Source organism: Vulpes vulpes, chromosome 3, assembly GCF_048418805.1.
Source record: "Vulpes vulpes isolate BD-2025 chromosome 3, VulVul3, whole genome shotgun sequence".
Classification (NCBI taxonomy): domain Eukaryota; kingdom Metazoa; phylum Chordata; class Mammalia; order Carnivora; family Canidae; genus Vulpes; species Vulpes vulpes.
Genome location: NC_132782.1, coordinates 12,805,963 through 12,824,508, shown reverse-complemented (window position 1 = coordinate 12,824,508; position 18,546 = coordinate 12,805,963). Strand labels below are relative to the sequence as shown.

Here is an 18,546-nt window from a genome sequence, read left to right as displayed (position 1 = left end):
ATTGAGGTTCCTCTGGAAGTTAAAAATAGAATTACCATATGATCCAGCAATCTCCATTCTGGAGATTCTCATATATACCCAAAGGAAGTAAAACCATTACTTGGAAAAAGTATCTCTACTACCTTGTTCTTAATTGCATCTTTTTCACAATGGCCAAGGTATGGAAACAATCCAAGTGTCCACCAATGGATAATGAAACAAGAAAATATGGCATGTAAAATTATTCACCTTTAAAGGAAGGAAATTCTGTTACCTGTGTTGAGGGCATTTATGCTAAGTGAAATATGCCAGACAAATACAAATATTCCATGATATCACTTAGAAGTAGAATCTTACAAAAAAAACCCCACGCCTTATAGTATAAAGTGGTTGTGAGGGGCTAGGCTTGGAGAAAATAGGTTGAGAATAGTACAAGTGTATAAACTTTCAGTTCTAAAATGAATAAGGTCTAAGGATCTAACATTTGACATGGTGACTGTAGTTGAAAACAGGGTATTGTATAATTGAAATCTGCTGAGCGTAGAACGTAAATATTCTCTTACATACACAAAGGGTAAATATGTGACGTGATGGATGTGTTAATTAACTTGATGGGAGGGATCCTTTCACAATATACACATATATCAAATGAAGTTGTATACTTCAAGTATTTTAAAGTTTTGTTTATCGGTAAAGCTGGAAAAAATTATCTCACAGCTGGATGCTGAGAAAGAGTTGGGTATGTGTGGGCTGGTTGGGGTGGGTTGGAAGAAAGGTTATGTTCTGTTACTTGGCATCTTACAAAAAAGGGTTCAAGCAGCAGAAACACTTAGGAAGTCTCTTATCCTTCAATGCTGGTCCTTAATCTGCATGTAAGGATAGAGAAGACAATTGTCATGGGAAGGAAGAGGCTGTGTGCAAGCATAATCAGTCAAAAACACAAACAAAAACTAGTATACATATGCTTACGAGATGAGTTTTAACTGAAAAATAATTTTTTTTCACAAAGAGTAGCAGTAAAAAAGACAAAAATGACACAACTGGTGCCTATCTATGTAAATAAAGCTGCTACTAGGCCTTGGTTTGAAGCCTAGCCAGAAAAAGCAAAGCCTCAAAAGGGACATATTATGTCAGCACCACAGGGTGCTAACAGTTCTGAAAAGTATGAACTACACTCAAAAAAGATAATAAAAAATGCTGGATGGAACCCACAGTTGTCAAATGCTCTACCTTTCTAACCCAAGTGTTTATTACACTTGGACAAAAAACAGTCAATGATATTTGTCTCTGTCATTGTTGCCGACACTCCCAAGTGAGTGTACTAATGTATTCCTGATATTTCTAACAACAACAAAGCATAAAACCACAAAACAACAATTTTTTAAACATCTGCAAAGAAAGATACTCAAATGTGTTGGCTGACCTATCCAACACAGACTCCTTAATTAATGACCACCCTCTTTTGGAGGGAGGGATGTTTCAGAGCATCTGTCTTTCCTTATTCAGATCATGCCCTTGTCATGTGTAGGTTTAGCCCTGACTCCTCCTAAGTCACTCAGGAATATCTCAACCTCACCTCCTACTGCTAAGTTGTGTCCTGAGCCCTCAAGATTAGACGCAGCCTGTCATTTCCCACAGTAACAAATGGAGAATATTCTATGTTGCTTCAAAGGGCAAAACCTTACTGAAAATTGCGGATGGACTCAGAAGACACATTCTCCTCAACATGAGGATTAACCTTCTAAGTAAGAGAGCCATTTGACAATAGAAAGAACTGGTTTACAGAAGCATGAACTCTTTGAAACTGGAAGTATTTAAAGGAAAGCTAGGCTGCCATCAGTCTGAGATATAATACAGATTTCAACCTTGGGAGGGAATTTGACTCAGTAGCATCAGAGGGCAGTTTTATCCTTTAAGATTCTTATCATTCTATGTCAGTCACTTTAATTACCATATTTTTATGGAAACGGATTGTCTCTGGTTTTTAATGATTAGCTATTTTGGAACCACATTTCCTAGTTAAAAGGCAGTATAATCTTCTCATGCTGGGAGAAGACTTTTTAGTAATGTTCATATTGGAATTGGAATAATTTCTTTGGAAGAATGTATGCTTTTTAATTTCTACATTTGGAAAAGCATCTCTCAGTAGAAAATGATGAATGAGAAAGATCTCATTAGATATATTCTATTGAGGCATTTCTGAGCAATATGCCAAAAAACTCCACGGAGAACTCTGGCAAAATATGTTGCTATGGAGAAGGTGTTTATAGTAAACTGATTTTAACTTTGCACTTACTTTTACCTTTCAAGCATTAAAAGCCATTTGGTATAGATTTATTTCTGCTTATACAGCATCTGTACTCTAGCTACCACTTCTAAGTTATTATTAGTGGCATTACAAGAAAATAGGATCTGTGCTTTCTGTCTTCATTTCCATCCCATTATTCTCTTAGAAATGATAGGAATGTTACCTACATTTTTTTTTCATTTAGCAGCAAAGAAACTCAGATGCTGAACATCCTTGGAGACCAAAACTTTGGCTTTATTCACCGATGAAGAATAAGAAAGAAATATGATGATTCAACACAACTATATCTATGAATGTTTCACTTTGAGTATTAGAAATCATTTTACTTAGGTATATATATTATAAACCTTGTTTCCTTTCCCAAAAAACATATACACAGAAACAAAACCCAGAAAGAAAGTAGCTGGTTTTCTAGTTGGTTTATTTATGGTGTATGTGGTAGGAGCAGCATATATTTATTATTTATTCTGAGTCTTGCAGCTGTTGAGTTTATCTTCTTCTGTTTTATGCAGAAATCCTCAAATATCATTGAAAAGGGAAATTTGGACAATAGCATGAGATAAAGCTTTTTACTAGCCAAAAAAATCTTTCAACTCCATGGTGGCCTATACAAAAGGGTTCTCAACACCTGAGAGCCTTTATAAGCTCACCACTGCACTTTTAATGCAGGGCTGCCCCAAGATGCACAATGTAGTTTTAGATTTTCTCTATGGCTGAAATATTTTATAATTTAAAAAGAGTAGGTAGTAACTGATTAGTACTTAACATTTTCTAGAGTAGAAAAAACAGGTCAAATGACAATCCCAGTACATTATGAAAGAGCTTCCTGAGCTGGCAGTGGTGGTGCATTGGGTGTAGGTGGGCTTCGTGAGGTAGGCCCTACCATGAGTCTATGCAACATAGAGATAAAAGCACCTTCTAGCTGCATATTCACTAATAATGCACCAAAAAATGGAATAACTATGAATCATCAGACAGTTTACCCTTTGGGAAGCTGATAGACACAGCTTGATGTCAAAGTAACATCAGACTTCAGACCTAGAGAAGCTGGCCCATGGCCAGTGACAAAATTGCTTAGGCTGGAATAACCATATGCAAAGGACAGAGGACATTAGGTTATCAAATCCCTGCCATCAAATGAGCAGAAGGAACACAACTACAAGCAGTGTAGGCTAAAAAAATTGCTATAAGGTTATCTTGAAGCTGAGTCCTAAGGATGGAATGCTAATGCATATGACCTGGATGATAGACAGTGAAAGAGTCAGCTCATTTTAACAGGAGTTTTTCATCCACCTATTTCTAAGGTACTTAATGAAAACCCATCCTGTGCTTAGCACTCTGGTAAAAACCATGGAGAGGGAAAGAAAAGAAAGACCAATGAACCTAGCTATAGGCCTAAAGGGGCCCAAGATAGCACCACTGGACAAATGTCTGCATGAAATCAAGAGCCGGGAGGAAGTCAATTTTTTAAAAATTTTTCATTGAATAAGAAAATCCAACAAACAAACTTGAGAAGCTTCTTTTGGGTCATATGCAGGCTTACAACTAGTCCCAAAAGCATGCTCAGTATTCATGGCAAATAAATCACTGTAAGCAGATTCATGTTGCATTACCCTCTCCATCCCTTGGCACTGCAGCCTGGATAGGTTCCAACAATACAGTCTCTGAGCATTTAGGAGCAAAATGAAAAAGAAGGTTACGCATCCTCCACCTGAGGCATGACTATGAAGTGGGAAAGCAGAGATTAAGACGGGAACAATAGGAAGAACTCTAGAACAATTAGAAACTACTAGGAGCTTTTCAGATGGAGAGGTTGGAATGCCACAGAGTAGCCCCTAGAGCACACTGCCCAACAGAATTTTCTCCCATGATGGAAATGCTTTGTATCATGCTGTCTAACACAGTAACTGCTAGCCAGATATAGCTATTAAGAATTTTAAATAGGGCTAGTGTGACAAAGAAAATGCATTTTTAATTTAACTGTAATTAATTAAGATGTAATCTAAAGTGAACGCATGTAGCTAGTGACTGTAATAGACAATGCAGTATTGTCAAATAGAATGTATATATATAACATATATAAGTATATGATACGGTACACAAGTCCACAGCTGTGGGAATTAGAAGAGCTGTGACTATGTTGCTGAGATCAAGCCTCTACAAAAGGAGTTTACTCTAGATGGACTAAGATACTACAAAAGGTCTTTTGCGTTCCTGGACCTAATTCTAACATGTGTGCATGTGGATTTTTTTTTGGACACCAGTTGGGTATCCTGTAATTCAACTCAATTCTCACACTATCTACCTAGAGATAGCATCAGATCCCATAGGTTAAGGGTTCAATCCATAAGAATGTCCCCCCTGCCCCCTGACCCCCACCCCCATTTCAGATGCCAATCACTGAAGAGCAGAGTTCAAATACATCTCAGTAAAAACACAATTGCTGTTTGCTGTTCCTGTTTATATAAATCATTTTAGAGACAATGATCCCACAACTTTTCAATTTTACTTTTGAATGTGAAGTTTTTAAAAGCCGCTGTGTGTGTGTGTGTGTGTGTGTGTGCATGAGAGAGAGCTGTCTCTCAGACAGACAGAGAGAAAGAGAGACAGAGAATATCTGTAGAACTCCTGGCTTTTGTTTTTGCTTTTATTTTGTACAGCTTGAATTTCCTTTCTTATGAGAATTTCAAAAATATTTCAAGACACAAGGAAAAAATTTGCTCCTAACATTTAAAAATAAAGGTAAATGAAAAAGAGATCAGATCTTAAATTATGAAATCATCTTGATCAGAAATAGAAATATTTTATATCATCTTTATCATTAATAAAAAATTCTGACATCTAATCAAAGTTGAAATCAGAACATTTTGATTAATTTAAATTGTGCTCCTGACATGTTTTCACAAACAAGGGGAAGGGGAAGAGAACTGCATGCATTATGATGCATTACCATGCTTTAGAGCAATTTGTCTCATAGCATCCAATAAATGGCTTACATTGACATAAAACAAGTTAGTACACTATTAAGTACCATAAATCATCATATTTGGTAGTTGGTATAGATGAGAAACATTAATGGAGCTTGAATTTGTTTCAGGTGTTTGAAACTCACTGCATTCACTCTCCACTACACATTAAACAGACAAAGAAATATCTTTCCAAATAAGAAAATGCATTAACTATTTGGTTTCCATGAGTGCTAAGCAGGTGCTAAAATAAGGGTAGATTTCCATCTCTAAAAGTTGGTTGATCTCCAAGAATAGAGTATCATGCTACAAATCCTGAATTTCAACTCTGACAAAAGTTTCCAGACTTCTAAGTTCAGATGAAAGGCCTTGTCTGAGAAATAATAAAGGGCAATTATATTAAAGAAGTTATTACTACATCAATCCCGAGGCTTGATTCACAGTGAGAAAGACCAGAAAGGAGAGCCTATGGAGTTAAGGAAGCCAAAAGGTCTAGTCCAAAATAGAAGGAACCCTTCCTCCCCCCCACACAGAAAATTTCCTAAGCAATTGGAAAATCCATCAAAAGACAATATCCTCTGAAAAGGATTTTCATCCTTTTTGGAGGGGCTCGTTTTGGAGAGCATTTTGAAGGGGCTCATAATGTATTATAGAGATTGAAGCTTGCTGCCAAATCAGCACCAAAAGAGCAATAGATAACTATAGGTCCTGGAATTCGAGTTCAAGACAAGAGATAATTTGAGTTCCTTGAACTTGAGGCAATGACTTGCAAGGAATGTAAGTCAAGATAAAACCAAGGCACGTGATATGATGAGCATTGGGTATTATGCGCAACTGATAAATTACTGAACACTACATCTGAAAAGAATGATGTATTATATGTTGGCTAAATGAACTTAAACAAAATTTTTTTTAAAAAAAGAACTTTGACTACATTAAAAACAAGACAAAGGACTCTACCCCTGAAAATGTAGTGAAACTCAGTGAGTAGAAAAATGATATAAATCTAATACAGATCTAACTATAAGGCTGCCCATATACTCAACTTCTGACTACTGATTAGGCTTCTTAAATTTTCCTTGCTAGGAAAACAATTACTTGCAGAAATCCTGAGATTCTAGGCAGCGAGAAATGGCTGAAACATTCAAGGTTTTAGAAGTATAGATCTGTGAAGCTAAGAATTACATTCTATAAGGGGATATAAGAATAATAATCTGTAAGGTTTGGAGAAATTCAAGCAAAAGAGACCATGGTCCTCCACTCCACAGTGCTAAGGCTTCAACAAAGATCAAAACAGTTATTTAACATTTTATTTTGAAATAACTTTAGACCTACTGAAATGTTGCAATACTACAGGGAATCCCATATACCAATCGTTCAGCTTTCTTTAATGTTAATATCTTAAACATAGTACAATTTTGAAACCAGGAAATAATCAGACCTTATTAGAATTTTACCTACTTTCCCACTAACACCTTCTTTGGTGGTCCAACTTTTAATGGACGAGTTTATCTTCACTTTCGTTATGTCTGTTAGGTCACCTCCAATCTGTGGTAGTATCTCAGTATTTTTGTGACAAGGCCTTCCACTTTTGAAGAGTCATGGCCAGCTGTTTTATAGGATGCCCTCTACATGGATTTATCTGATGTTTTTTTCATGATTAAATTGAGATTACATAATTTTGATGAAGATACCACAGGGTGATGCTTTGCCTTTCACAGTATATCACAACAGGAGGTACATGATATCAAGATGTCTTATTACTGGTAACATCTAACTTTGATCTCTTAGTTAAGTTGGTTTCTTCTAGGTTTTTCCACAGTAAGTGGAAATTTTTCTCTTAGGGTATTGCCAAAGGAATTCCTACATTGGATAGCCTTTGGATTGCTGGTAGACTTTCAGTGACTGGGACATCATCTCCATGGCCTCTGGTGGGGTCAAAAGCTCTAAACAAAGTCCCAAATTCTCCCTACTTAATCACCCTTCTCAATGCACTTTATCAACTCCTTTTATTTATTTTCCCCTTTAGTGTATCCTTATGGTAAGAGGATTCTCCAAAAGAACCTGGTCGAGTATAAAAATCAGCAATGGGAGAACAGGGAATGGCAAAAAGAGTCATACATGGGACTCCTTGAATTAATTCAGCCAATAAGTAGAAATGTTGGAAAAATATCTGGGGAAGATAGGATAGGCAAAAAAGTGGGTTCACAATAGAAGCAGCAGGGTTGGCAGCAATATTCCCTTAACACTAGGGTGAAAACTCTCATTCGTCATCCAAGTAAAATGTCAAAGAATGCCCATCCATGACCTGACAGTAGGTTTCCCAGATGAAGGTGAGTCAATATTGTTTATCATTCCGTGGTTACTGGCACCCTATTCTTTAACAATGTCATATTGTGACTGCATATATCACTGTGAGACACGAATGAATTGAGATGGCAATTTCTTCTGGAAGTCTTTAAGGCCATGCAAATGTGTTCAGTTGGGAATTTTACCAGCAGATCACAGAGCTGTTTCATTTTTGTTTTGCTTTTTATCCCAGCTAACATAAAGTACTGGACAACAGGCAGTAAAATAGTAAACATATAAATGGATGAAAAGAACCAGCAAAGAGCACTAATATTTAAAACGAAAACAAATTACACCTCCAAGAAAAAAAACTGCATAAAATGAAACACCACCATCCTTGTGGTGACTTTGAAGTTTGTTCTGTATGTGTGTGTGAATATAAATACAATAAACACTTTTATAACATGTAAACCTCATCTCTCTTGGATTTGGATTTGGAGTCCCTAAATGCCAGTGACTTTTTTTATTAAGTGGAAAGGACAATGAAGGTGGCAATGTATCTCTGTTTAGGGTTTTAAAAAAGCTTTGAAAACTATAATTTAACAGATTATAGTCCTTTGTCTCATCATCTCAAAATGGGGTTATAATTCATGTTGGAAAGGTTCATTAGCATTTGCTCCACTGAATATTCAATGAAGCTCTGCTACGTGAGGTCTGTGTAAAAGACTAAGGTGTTGTCAGATGTGAAATAAAAACTTACTTGCCCCAAGCACCTTTCCATTTTTACAAACCATAGAGTGTAATCCTCTGCCGTGGTAGGTGAGAAAACAGAAGTCACTGAGATTAAATATTTTCCCCAAGGCATCATACTAAGTTACAGAAGTGATACCAGAGAAGACGAAATAGAAGAAATACCCATTTCATACCCATTTGGTGCTACAATGGTACAATTTCTTAAATTTTATTTGCTGCTATCCCTTAAACATCTCTTCTCCTTCAGGTGTTATATAACTTTATCCTCACAAAAATCTTGTGCTGTATTAATTTCCTCATTTTATAGATGTGAAAATTAAGGATTAATGAGGTGAAATAACTCACTCAAGTTTATATGATGAAGTAGCTGAGCCAAGGCTTTCAACTGATGCTTTGTCACCAAATATTATGTTCTTATATCCTATGCAGAAATTAAAATTATGATTCCATATATTCCTCTAATAAAAAAAGTAATGATCTTTCTCATTAAACTATTTACTTCAGTTCTACAAAAAAAAAACCTACTTGCCCATTTTTCAGGCAAAGAAAAAGTATGTTATTCCTTCAAAGACCTTTAAAATTTTTCCCACAGGGAAAAAATATTTAGCTATTTTTTTTAGTTTGGTGGACAGATTTTTCAGTAATAATTTCCAAGACTGTAATAACCTCTGTCCTGTTCAATGCTTTTACAAAATACATCATGCTTAACAGAAATTATCTCAGGAACACTGATGAGAGAGGAGGGCAGAAGATGGAGAGTCAGAAGGCTGTGACAGGTAACTGCCTGAAAAGAAACTCCTGCTCTGAGATTAGAGATAAATTAATCCCATAGTCCCCACATGTCTGGGTTTAGGGAGCAAATGAAACTTTAAGCGTCTAGTAGAGTGATTTTGTAGTAGAAGCCAACTGCAATCATGATTCATCTGTACTTTTAAAGGTCTGATTTTATGCAGAACTGAAAGTAGGAAACGACAAACTGGTCATTAAATGAAAAACCAGAGGCTTTGATTATTGGAGGGAATGAAAATAACAGATTTTGGAAACTATACCATATTTAATTATTTATATCCTGGTTAATCATTGATGCATATGTAGGCCCATAGTCTCTTAGCCATGTGTCTTCATATTCTCATCCAAGCTTTCAATTATATAACAGATTGAACCAATGTATTATGAGACAGCACAACTAAAATACAGTGATTGTGTTTCTTTTTTTTTCTTTTCTTTTTTTTTATTGAGTCCAGCTCATGTATGAATGGTCTTTGTCAACCTGATGGCTTAAGTAAAAGAAATAGTCTCTCTTTGGGCATTAGGTAAATCCAATCTGATTGAACAAGTAAGTGCGGTTTTTGAGAAAGATAACTGTGCATTAAAAACACAGGTGGGTCATTTAAATAACTACTGTGAAAATCAGATCCTTTACCATTTGGAGTCTAAAGATATGAATAGAAAGAGGCAAAATTAATTAATTGAATCAAGAAACACCTGATTCACTGTGAGATCATAGTAGGGCTGAAGTGATCCTTCAAGGGATCCTTTAAGTGGTCTCACTGTCCCAGTTCTGTGGGCAGCAACTGTGAGCTTGAAAGAAAGAAGGAGGAACTTACACCATCTTGTTCCACTCCAAGTTAGTCTAAATGCTGCTCCGATTCAGAACTGACTGGGTGGAGTTCAACTGATTTTATTTAAAAATTGCACATACATTCCACATAAACTAGCCGTAGAAGTAATAGGAATCAAAACAAGTGTGTCCCACAAACTTTTTAATGTATTTGTTCCTTTATAATATTCTCTCTCTTTCTCTATCTCCTTTTTTTTGTCAAACTCCCTCTCCTTCTGATAAATTCACTCTTTTAGGGGACTGTGTGTTCCTATCAAATACAGATCGTCCCAAACCAAGAGTTAGTGATGTTCCTGATTATTTAACATTACAAGCATTCATCTTATCAACTGCAAATAGAAGGAAGTCAAAGATCTGATCTTGAAATATGGGGTTATGTTCATCAGGGAAGAACAGAAGAAAAGTCTAAAATCACATATTACCCAATAATTTTTTTAACAATGTTTGAATAGCCTATAAAATAACTGTAGCAGTTTCCTAATGGTTCTATAACAAATTACCACCAACTTAGTGGCTTAAAATAACACATTAATTATCTTATAGTTCTGAAGATCACAGTCTGAAATCAGTTTCATTGCACTAAAGTTGAGGTGTCCGTAGGGCTACAATCCTAACAGATGCTCTAGAGGGCACCCGGTTTCCTGGCCTTTTCCAGTGTAGAGGCTGCCTACCCTGCTTGAGTTGTGGCCCTGCATCCCTTCCACCTCTCTTCTGATATTATAACTCCTTCTCTGACTTTCACTCTGACATTCCTGTCTCCCTCTTACAAAGACCCCATTTTCATGTGGGATAATTCAGAAAAATCTTTGCATCCCAAGTTCCTCAACTTAATCACATTTTTTAAAGTCCCTTTTGCCATATCAGGTAAAACATTCACTGGTTCTGGGGATTAAGAGACATGGACATCTTTAGGAGGCCAGTATTCTGGCTTGGACAATAACTATCATCGATCTAGTGGATAAGCCTAAGAGAGTTTTGTCTACAGGTAGTTGTCAAAATGGATCATTTTGTGTTAGACTCTCCTCCTGATGTTTGCATTAATGAGTGACATATTAAAACATTCTGATACTTGAAAGTATTTAAATAAACTTGCCAGTGGTAGATTGTGTGGAAGTACCTACAATTCTTTCTCTCCTTATATGCATTTACCTTTGCAGTGTGAGGTTGTAGTTCCCCTCATCAAATCTATTTTAGCACATTATTAATCTGGTTTATTTTGTGACTATCTTGACAAATAGAATATAGAGAAGTGAGGTGTAAGTTCTGAGCATAGGCCTCTAGAGGCCTTATGCAATTTTACTTTCTTTTTTGAAACTCCTATGGCATGTACATAAATCTGGACAACCTACTGAAGGAGAGACTACGTGTGGCAGAACTAAGTTGTCCCAGCTCTGTAGACATCCTAGAAGAGTCAGAGTCCAGGTGACTTGGCAGCTGACTATAGATGCAGGAGTGAAACCAGATTAAGCTTCCCAGCTCACCAGAGACTTGTAAGCAATAATAAGTGCTTACTGTTTAAAGCTGCTAATGTTGGGATAGTTTGTTACGTGTAAATGCTAACTGATACATTGCCTTATATAATAATTTATTTCTTAGTGTTGTAAGTGGGTATGCCATTCTTTTCAAAATTTATGATCTTAAAATTCTTATGGTTCTTTGAAAATCTTTTAAAATCATGTTCTATATCATTTATTTGGGATAATGCCTGTGTGAATTTATGTCTACGTGAATTACAGTCTGCCTCATGAGCATAAAAACCTTCAGTTTAAAAAATCATTCTAAGTTACTTTTCCAGAGTGTTTTAGAAATAATTACAAAAGGTTATGTCTCTCTCTTATTAATTTTCTACTGAAATAATATTGGGATAATTTTTTTTAAAAAAAGCTCTGGAATACACTGAATATTAGGGGGTAGTGGTGTTGATATCATCCTTCTCTAATGAGCTTGAGTACATATAGAAAATAACATTGACTCTTGTGGTTTCTTTCCTCAATTAACAATTTTTTTTCTAAGCAAAACTATTCTTAAATAAACATATTTTAATAAATACAAGCATATATCAGAGATATTGCTGGTTTGGTTCTAGACCACTGCAACAAAATGAGTATTTCAATAAAGCAAGTCAAATGAATTTTTTTGTTCCCTAGTGCATATAAAAGTTATATTTACACCATACTATAGTCTTCTAATTGTGCAGCAGCATTATGTCTAAAAAACCTTAATTAAAAATATCTTAAAAATACTTTCTTGCTAAAAAACACTAACCATCATCTCAGCAAGTTGTAATCACTGACTGTAGATCACCATAACAAATACAGTAATAATGAAAAACTTTGCATTATTTCAAAAATTACCGAAATGTGATTTAGAGAGCAAATGCTGTTGGAAAAATGGTGCTGATAGACTTGCTTGATGCAGGGTTGCCACCAACCTTCAATTTGTAAAAAAAAAAAAAAAAAAAAAAAAAAAAAAAAAAAAAAAGCAATATCTGCAAAGTGTAGTAAAGTGAAGGACAATAAAACAAGGATATACTGAAAAGATGGATTTTTAATTTTGCTGAAGATGCTTTGAACAAATATATGTGTGTGTGCATCTGCAAATATATATGTATATAAAAATATTCCACACTTTAAAAAATTCTACAATTCTACATTGAACCTCAATAATTGTATAAAATTTTTCTTAAAAAGTACCTATTGCTAAAGAGCATCCTTCTACAGCAACACTGAAACACAGTTTATTATTATTGAGATGATTTACTAAATTGCAAGAGTCATATCTGAAATAATTTTCTGTCCTTGCTTTTAATATCACAAATATTGAGTACCTTCCCCACATCACCAATACTCAGTAGAGCTTCTGTAAATATTTTTGCATATTTGTGCAAATAAAAATTACCTCATTATTATTTAATAATAACAAAATATTGATAAGAAAGAAAAAGTTCTGTAGAAACAAATGGTTAGGGCAGCCCTGTGGCCCAGCGGTTTAGCGCCTGCCTTTGGCCCAGGGTGTGACCCTGGAGACCCAGGATGGAGTCCCATGTCAGTTTCCCTGCATGGAGCCTGCTTCTCTCTTTGCCTGTGTCTCTGCCTCTCTCTCTCTCTCTCTCTCTCTGTGTCTGTCACGAATAAGTAAATAAAATCTTTTTTTAAAAAAAGAAACAAATGGTTAAGTTGTATATAATTATCGTCCTTTGGTGTGAAATATACAATTTCAAACTGAGTTGAATTAGGATTCTTTTCACATGCCTAATGACATACAAAACACTTCATTAGAAGAAAGCAAGCTAATTCTTCACTGGCTTCTCATTTTTCTTTTCTCCTTGTCCTAGAAGTCATATGAAATCTAGATAGATTTTTGTAAGCATTCATAATACTCATTTATGTAAACTGATCCTAAAAATCATGTGTATCTGCTGTAGACGATAATTTCTAAATGCATGATCCATGTTTCATACATTTAAAGAAATAACATTTTATGACATAGTACAATAGAATACCTCTAATTCAGTGTGTTAAATACACTAACCAAATTTCATTTTTACTGCCTAAATGTTGGTTTTATGTTTCTTTCCATAATTATTTTTATGGACATTAGATTCAAAATCACACACCATACCAATAGTAACAATCTCCCATGTCAAACAGAAACCCTTATTAATGCTTCATATTTTTACTACACTGAAGCAGCTATCCCTACTCCAGATGAGGCTAAGTTATGTTACATAATTTATAAGGATTATTTTTTCTACTTTTGGCCATTTCTTTAGTCAATTATCTTAAGTAAATGTTCAAAATTATTAAACTATATTCAACAGATATTCAATAGAAACACTTTTTATGGCTTTACTTTCCTTAATATATAAAAAAATGATATTGTAGATATCTATGTTAAGTGTATCCCAATCTCTAGATATCCTACTAAAAGATATCATAAAACTACAAACAAAAAGGATTGTGGTAGTAGAATAAAAAGGAAAGAAAGAAAGTTCTCAAATTACGGATTGGCAAGTGGTTATATTTTTAAGAAACCCTCTAGTTTCAACATTACCTCACTCATAAATGTAACTTCATATTCCTTATTCTCATTAAATCAAGTTGAGTTATTTGAGGTACAAGCATGGTCTCATTGTAAATACTAAATATGTCTCAATAGGAAAACTGGGAGCAAGTATTAGCAAAATAATTTATTCTGAAAAAATCTCTGTTTTTGTTAATCCTCTGAATGCTAACTATTCACTAAGAGTAGAACTGCACCTTCTTGACGAGTGTCACTAGATAAAAAATATTAACAAAGCATGGAATTTGCTTCCCATTGGAAAACCTGAGATCATTTACTAACTCTTTATTAAATTAAACTATAATTTCTTACACGGGGGCCCTAATGAGCTCAATAAATTCAAGCAATTCCAGTTTAAACAGTAGCTGCTTTTAATTGAAAACAGAAGTATAAATGTGGTCCTCATTAATAATGTTATTAATCATGTATCCTGCATTTGATTAAATGTTCCCTTTAGATAATACACATGTTTTATATGTGACATGATAGTACACCCAAATCACTGTAGCATTATCATCATCTACTACAAAATATTCCAGACTCTATGCCTAGTAGTTTACATATATTATCAATAATCCTCACAATATCCCTATAAAGCAGCAGATTAAGACATTTGCATTCTCAAGGTTAAGTGTCATGCAGTTATAGAAGTAAATGGCAGGTTTTAGGATTAAAATCTAGTTCACTGTGGTTCCAAAGCTCTACTTGTTCCATTTCACCATTGGAACTGATAAATCCTCACTGAGGTCTAACTAAATGCAGCACCATTTGTTAGATGTCTGAAGTACAAAAAGTGCTAAGAAATTGTCCCTGCCTCTAGGGAACTTGCAAGCTAGTCATGGAAACAAGGGACATACAAAAGGAAACAGCCGATCAGAGCTGTTTTTGTGGGACTGAAAGGAGGTTGAGTCCCTGCTGGAACAGCCCATAGAGGAAGTCAATGATAGAGGACGCCACATTTCACCCAGTGTTACACAGTTGCTTCAGGACATCTGCCTAGATAGAGTACAGGTGAGGGGAAACCACACACACACACACACACACACACACACACACACACACACACACTACATGCTTAGAAATAAGTGGCAGGTTAGGCAAGCTGCCTAGTTTGTCAACTGTAAATTTCCATTCTCAATTCTTACCTTTTGGCAGTACTCAGCTGGTCTGTTTCCACTCCTAGGAGCCTCAAACACACTTCTGAGCTCATCAAGGGCAATGGAGAAGTGCTCAATCCTGCGCCGACCAGTCAAGGAATCCTCCTTTAGTACTTCGGGCCTGCCATATTCCCTAGAGTTGTCGCACTTGTCCTCAGGGCCCTTCCCAGAAGGCTCGGAGTTCAACATCTCTTCTTTACTAGGGGGATCTGCAGGTCCAGGTGCTGATACAACCTCTCCTTTGTGTTTAAGTAATTTATTTTCTGGAGGCTGAAAGAGCCTGCAACGACTGCCCCCAGGGCAACACTCACTTTTCTGGTAATCACTGGATTCCCATTTCTGCCTCAGGAGGATCAGAGAGCCCTTCTGTATTGGAAACATGGGTGGCTCCAGGTCGTCCTGCAAAATCAAAAGTATCTTTGATCAAAGAGACATTCAGTCCTGTGAGTCATTTTCAAAATGAGTGCCAGCTCTTGGGGTTTGTGTTACCGTGTAGCAATCCAGCTTTGCTGTATAATTTCTGGCTCTTGACTTGACCCTACAAAGTATGTCATTTAACTTAGATTATGGAGAGGACTGATTTGTACAGCCATGGACATTTGAAAATAGAGACAAAAACTAGGAAGATATGATTTTATTTCCTTTTCTATGTAATATCACACAACAATTTACCTAATGGTTCATTCATTGTTTAGTATGTTCTGAGAAAAGAGCAATTTAACAAGCTTAACAAGCTTTAACGTGAAATAAAGAGGTTCATTTCCTGTCTCTAGTTCAGGACTTCTTTTGAAATTACTGGTTTTTGCAAATGTCTTACTTTATAAGTAACAGACTAATAGCTTACAGTCATTAAGTTCTCGTTATAAGGCAACCCTTTGATAACAATTTTATGTGTATATCTCATTTTAATCTTAACATCATCACGATGAGTACGTTGCTACTCTGATTATTCTTTTCCAGGTGAGGAAACTTAAACGTATTTTGCCCAGGGTTCTGAGTGGTAGAGTCTGGATTTGAAATGCATCTGCGTGATTCCAGAACTTGCCCTCCTAACCACTGGAACCTAATGTCTCTTTTGTACTTCTGGCATCCAATTCACATCCATTGTGAACCAGATTAGAATTTCACCTTGTTTTAGAGTTCTGTGATAAATGGGAAAAAAATCAAATGACAAAATATACCCTTCCCAGAAACAAACCTACACACACAAACACAAATCACAGACAACAAGAATTACACACAAGCATCATTTTTTTGTCATAAAAATAGCTACTTTCTATTCTAACGTAGAGATTCCACACTACAAATTTGGGGCTTTAAAAAAATAAAAATTTAAAACAAACAAATAAATAAATTTTGCTCTTGAAGGATGATGTATTTTCCTGGAAAAGTATTAGCAGAGTGGGTATGATAAACAATCTCACTTAGATTAAGGCCTGGAAGTATCTCAAAAGGTCACCTAATACAATGGCTCCGGACTTCTTTGACTGCAAACCATATTACAAAACACATTCTATGCATTGGTACTCAGCATACATACAACATAAATAAATAAGAAACAGATTTTTGTTTTCATGAAATACTTTTTAATACTTTCTTTTAGTATGCGAACTGCCTGGTGATGTTTTCTACTCTGATATCCTTCACTAAAAACAAAACAAAACAAAACAAAAAACAAAAAACAACTTGCTACCCACTAAATTGATTTAATGGTCTACCAATGATTCATGGACTGCTGACTAGCTCTACTTACAGCAGGAGTTTAAGCCCAGGTTGGGTTTTACTAACAGTGAGAGTTTGCAAAAGCTTCATTTCTCAAATGGATTTAGAAACATTATGGCTTTATTTTGAAAAATACATTAGATAATGCATATAAAACTTCCAATGACTATTAGACACCCCTCCCCCAATAGCTCTTAATCCCACTCTGTGCCCCAGCTCTTGCTAAAACATCATTTGAATCACTCAAATATTTATGCTACACATAAGCGTCCTAGATAGCAGTGCTTGGACGAAGGACGAGGGTATTTTAAGCCTCAAATCCGTCGATTGAACAGACTGGAAAATTTGGCTTTAATAATATTACTAATTAATAACTTTGGATTAGTCACTTATTATAGAAAGTCTCAAAAAACAGTAGCACCCAACAAAACCTGAATTTTTTGGAAAGCTGATCAGCATATGCTGAGAATCTAATCAACATATGCCGGAAATGTCTGTGACTCACGTGTAAATGGACTTCAGAAAAGATTTTATTAACAAGGGAATGACTGAGACATTGTCACAGCTGGTAATAGTGACCTCGTGAGGTTATTTAATGAAATAATTGTTCCTGAGCCAACCTTGCAAAATTAAGAACAGAAAGCTAGGGGAAAAAAAAAAACACTGCCAAGTAGAGGAGGAAAACCATTTATTTTCTCCTCTAGAAAAAAGAAATCCTAATATTTAAAACTGATTTGGAATTTCTGATTCTAGATGAAGATGGAATAGACATACTTTTCTTTATTCTTCTTACTATATATATGGCTAAAACTCATGGAAACTATATATAAAACCGACGGAAGAGGACTTTGAATGATAGAAGGCAGACTGCCTCGATACTTTAAGATTTGAGGAACAATATGGTGGTGAATTCCCTGGGTTTTCTTTCAGTCTTATATAGCCAAAACTTGTTGCTGGAAGAGACAGTAACCCAAAGACTTCTTATGGGAACAAATAAATTTCCCCAAGAAAAACCTCTCTAGCCAAAGAAACAGGCAACTCAGCATGATAAAAAAAAATTTTTCGACCATGATGTCCATACCCCAGGTAAATTCTGAACTATTATCATTCATGATATATGTTTATGTGTGAGGTTTTCTCACCAATTGTCCAACTTTCTGATCTCTAAGTAGGTGTCCTATGACTAACATTTGGCATTAACACAGATTCCAAATATGAAGGTCTCAATCCTAAGACTGCTCACACTTCAGAGACCAATCAAAAGTCCCAGGTTACCATCTGTACTTCTGACCAATTGGCTATCAGTTGGAGGTTCCCATGATCCCTCTACTCAGGTTGGATAAATTGTTAAAACGACTCACAGAATTTAGGATGGAACTTCACGTATATTTACCTGTACATTATAAGGGATGCAACTCAGGTATAGTCAAATGGAAGTGATGCAAAGGTAATGAATGAGGTGGGTGGTACAGAGCTCCCATGTCCTCTCTGAGAGCATCACTCAAAGCACCCTGCTGTGTTCTGAAGCTCTGTGTTGTTTAGGGGATATTATGGAGGTTTCATTATAGACGCGATTGATTAAATCATTGGCCATTGGCAATTAACTCAATCTCTAGCTCCTTTCTCCTCCTCAGAGGTCAGGGGGTGTGGTTAAAAGTTCTAACTCTCTAACCATCTTTGTGTCTTTTT

At 35.7% G+C, this 18,546-nt stretch overlaps 1 protein-coding gene across 1 annotated transcript in view; it reads right to left on the bottom strand.

Annotated features, from left to right (window-relative positions):
- Positions 1–18,546, bottom strand: part of XIRP2 (xin actin binding repeat containing 2) — a 353,649-nt gene that overhangs the window by 269,423 nt on the left and 65,680 nt on the right. The window contains exon 2 of the mRNA XM_072751844.1: positions 15,124–15,534. Within this exon, the coding sequence (XP_072607945.1) occupies positions 15,124–15,516 (393 nt within the window). The 5' untranslated portion in view covers positions 15,517–15,534. The remainder of the gene's footprint in view (positions 1–15,123; positions 15,535–18,546) is intronic.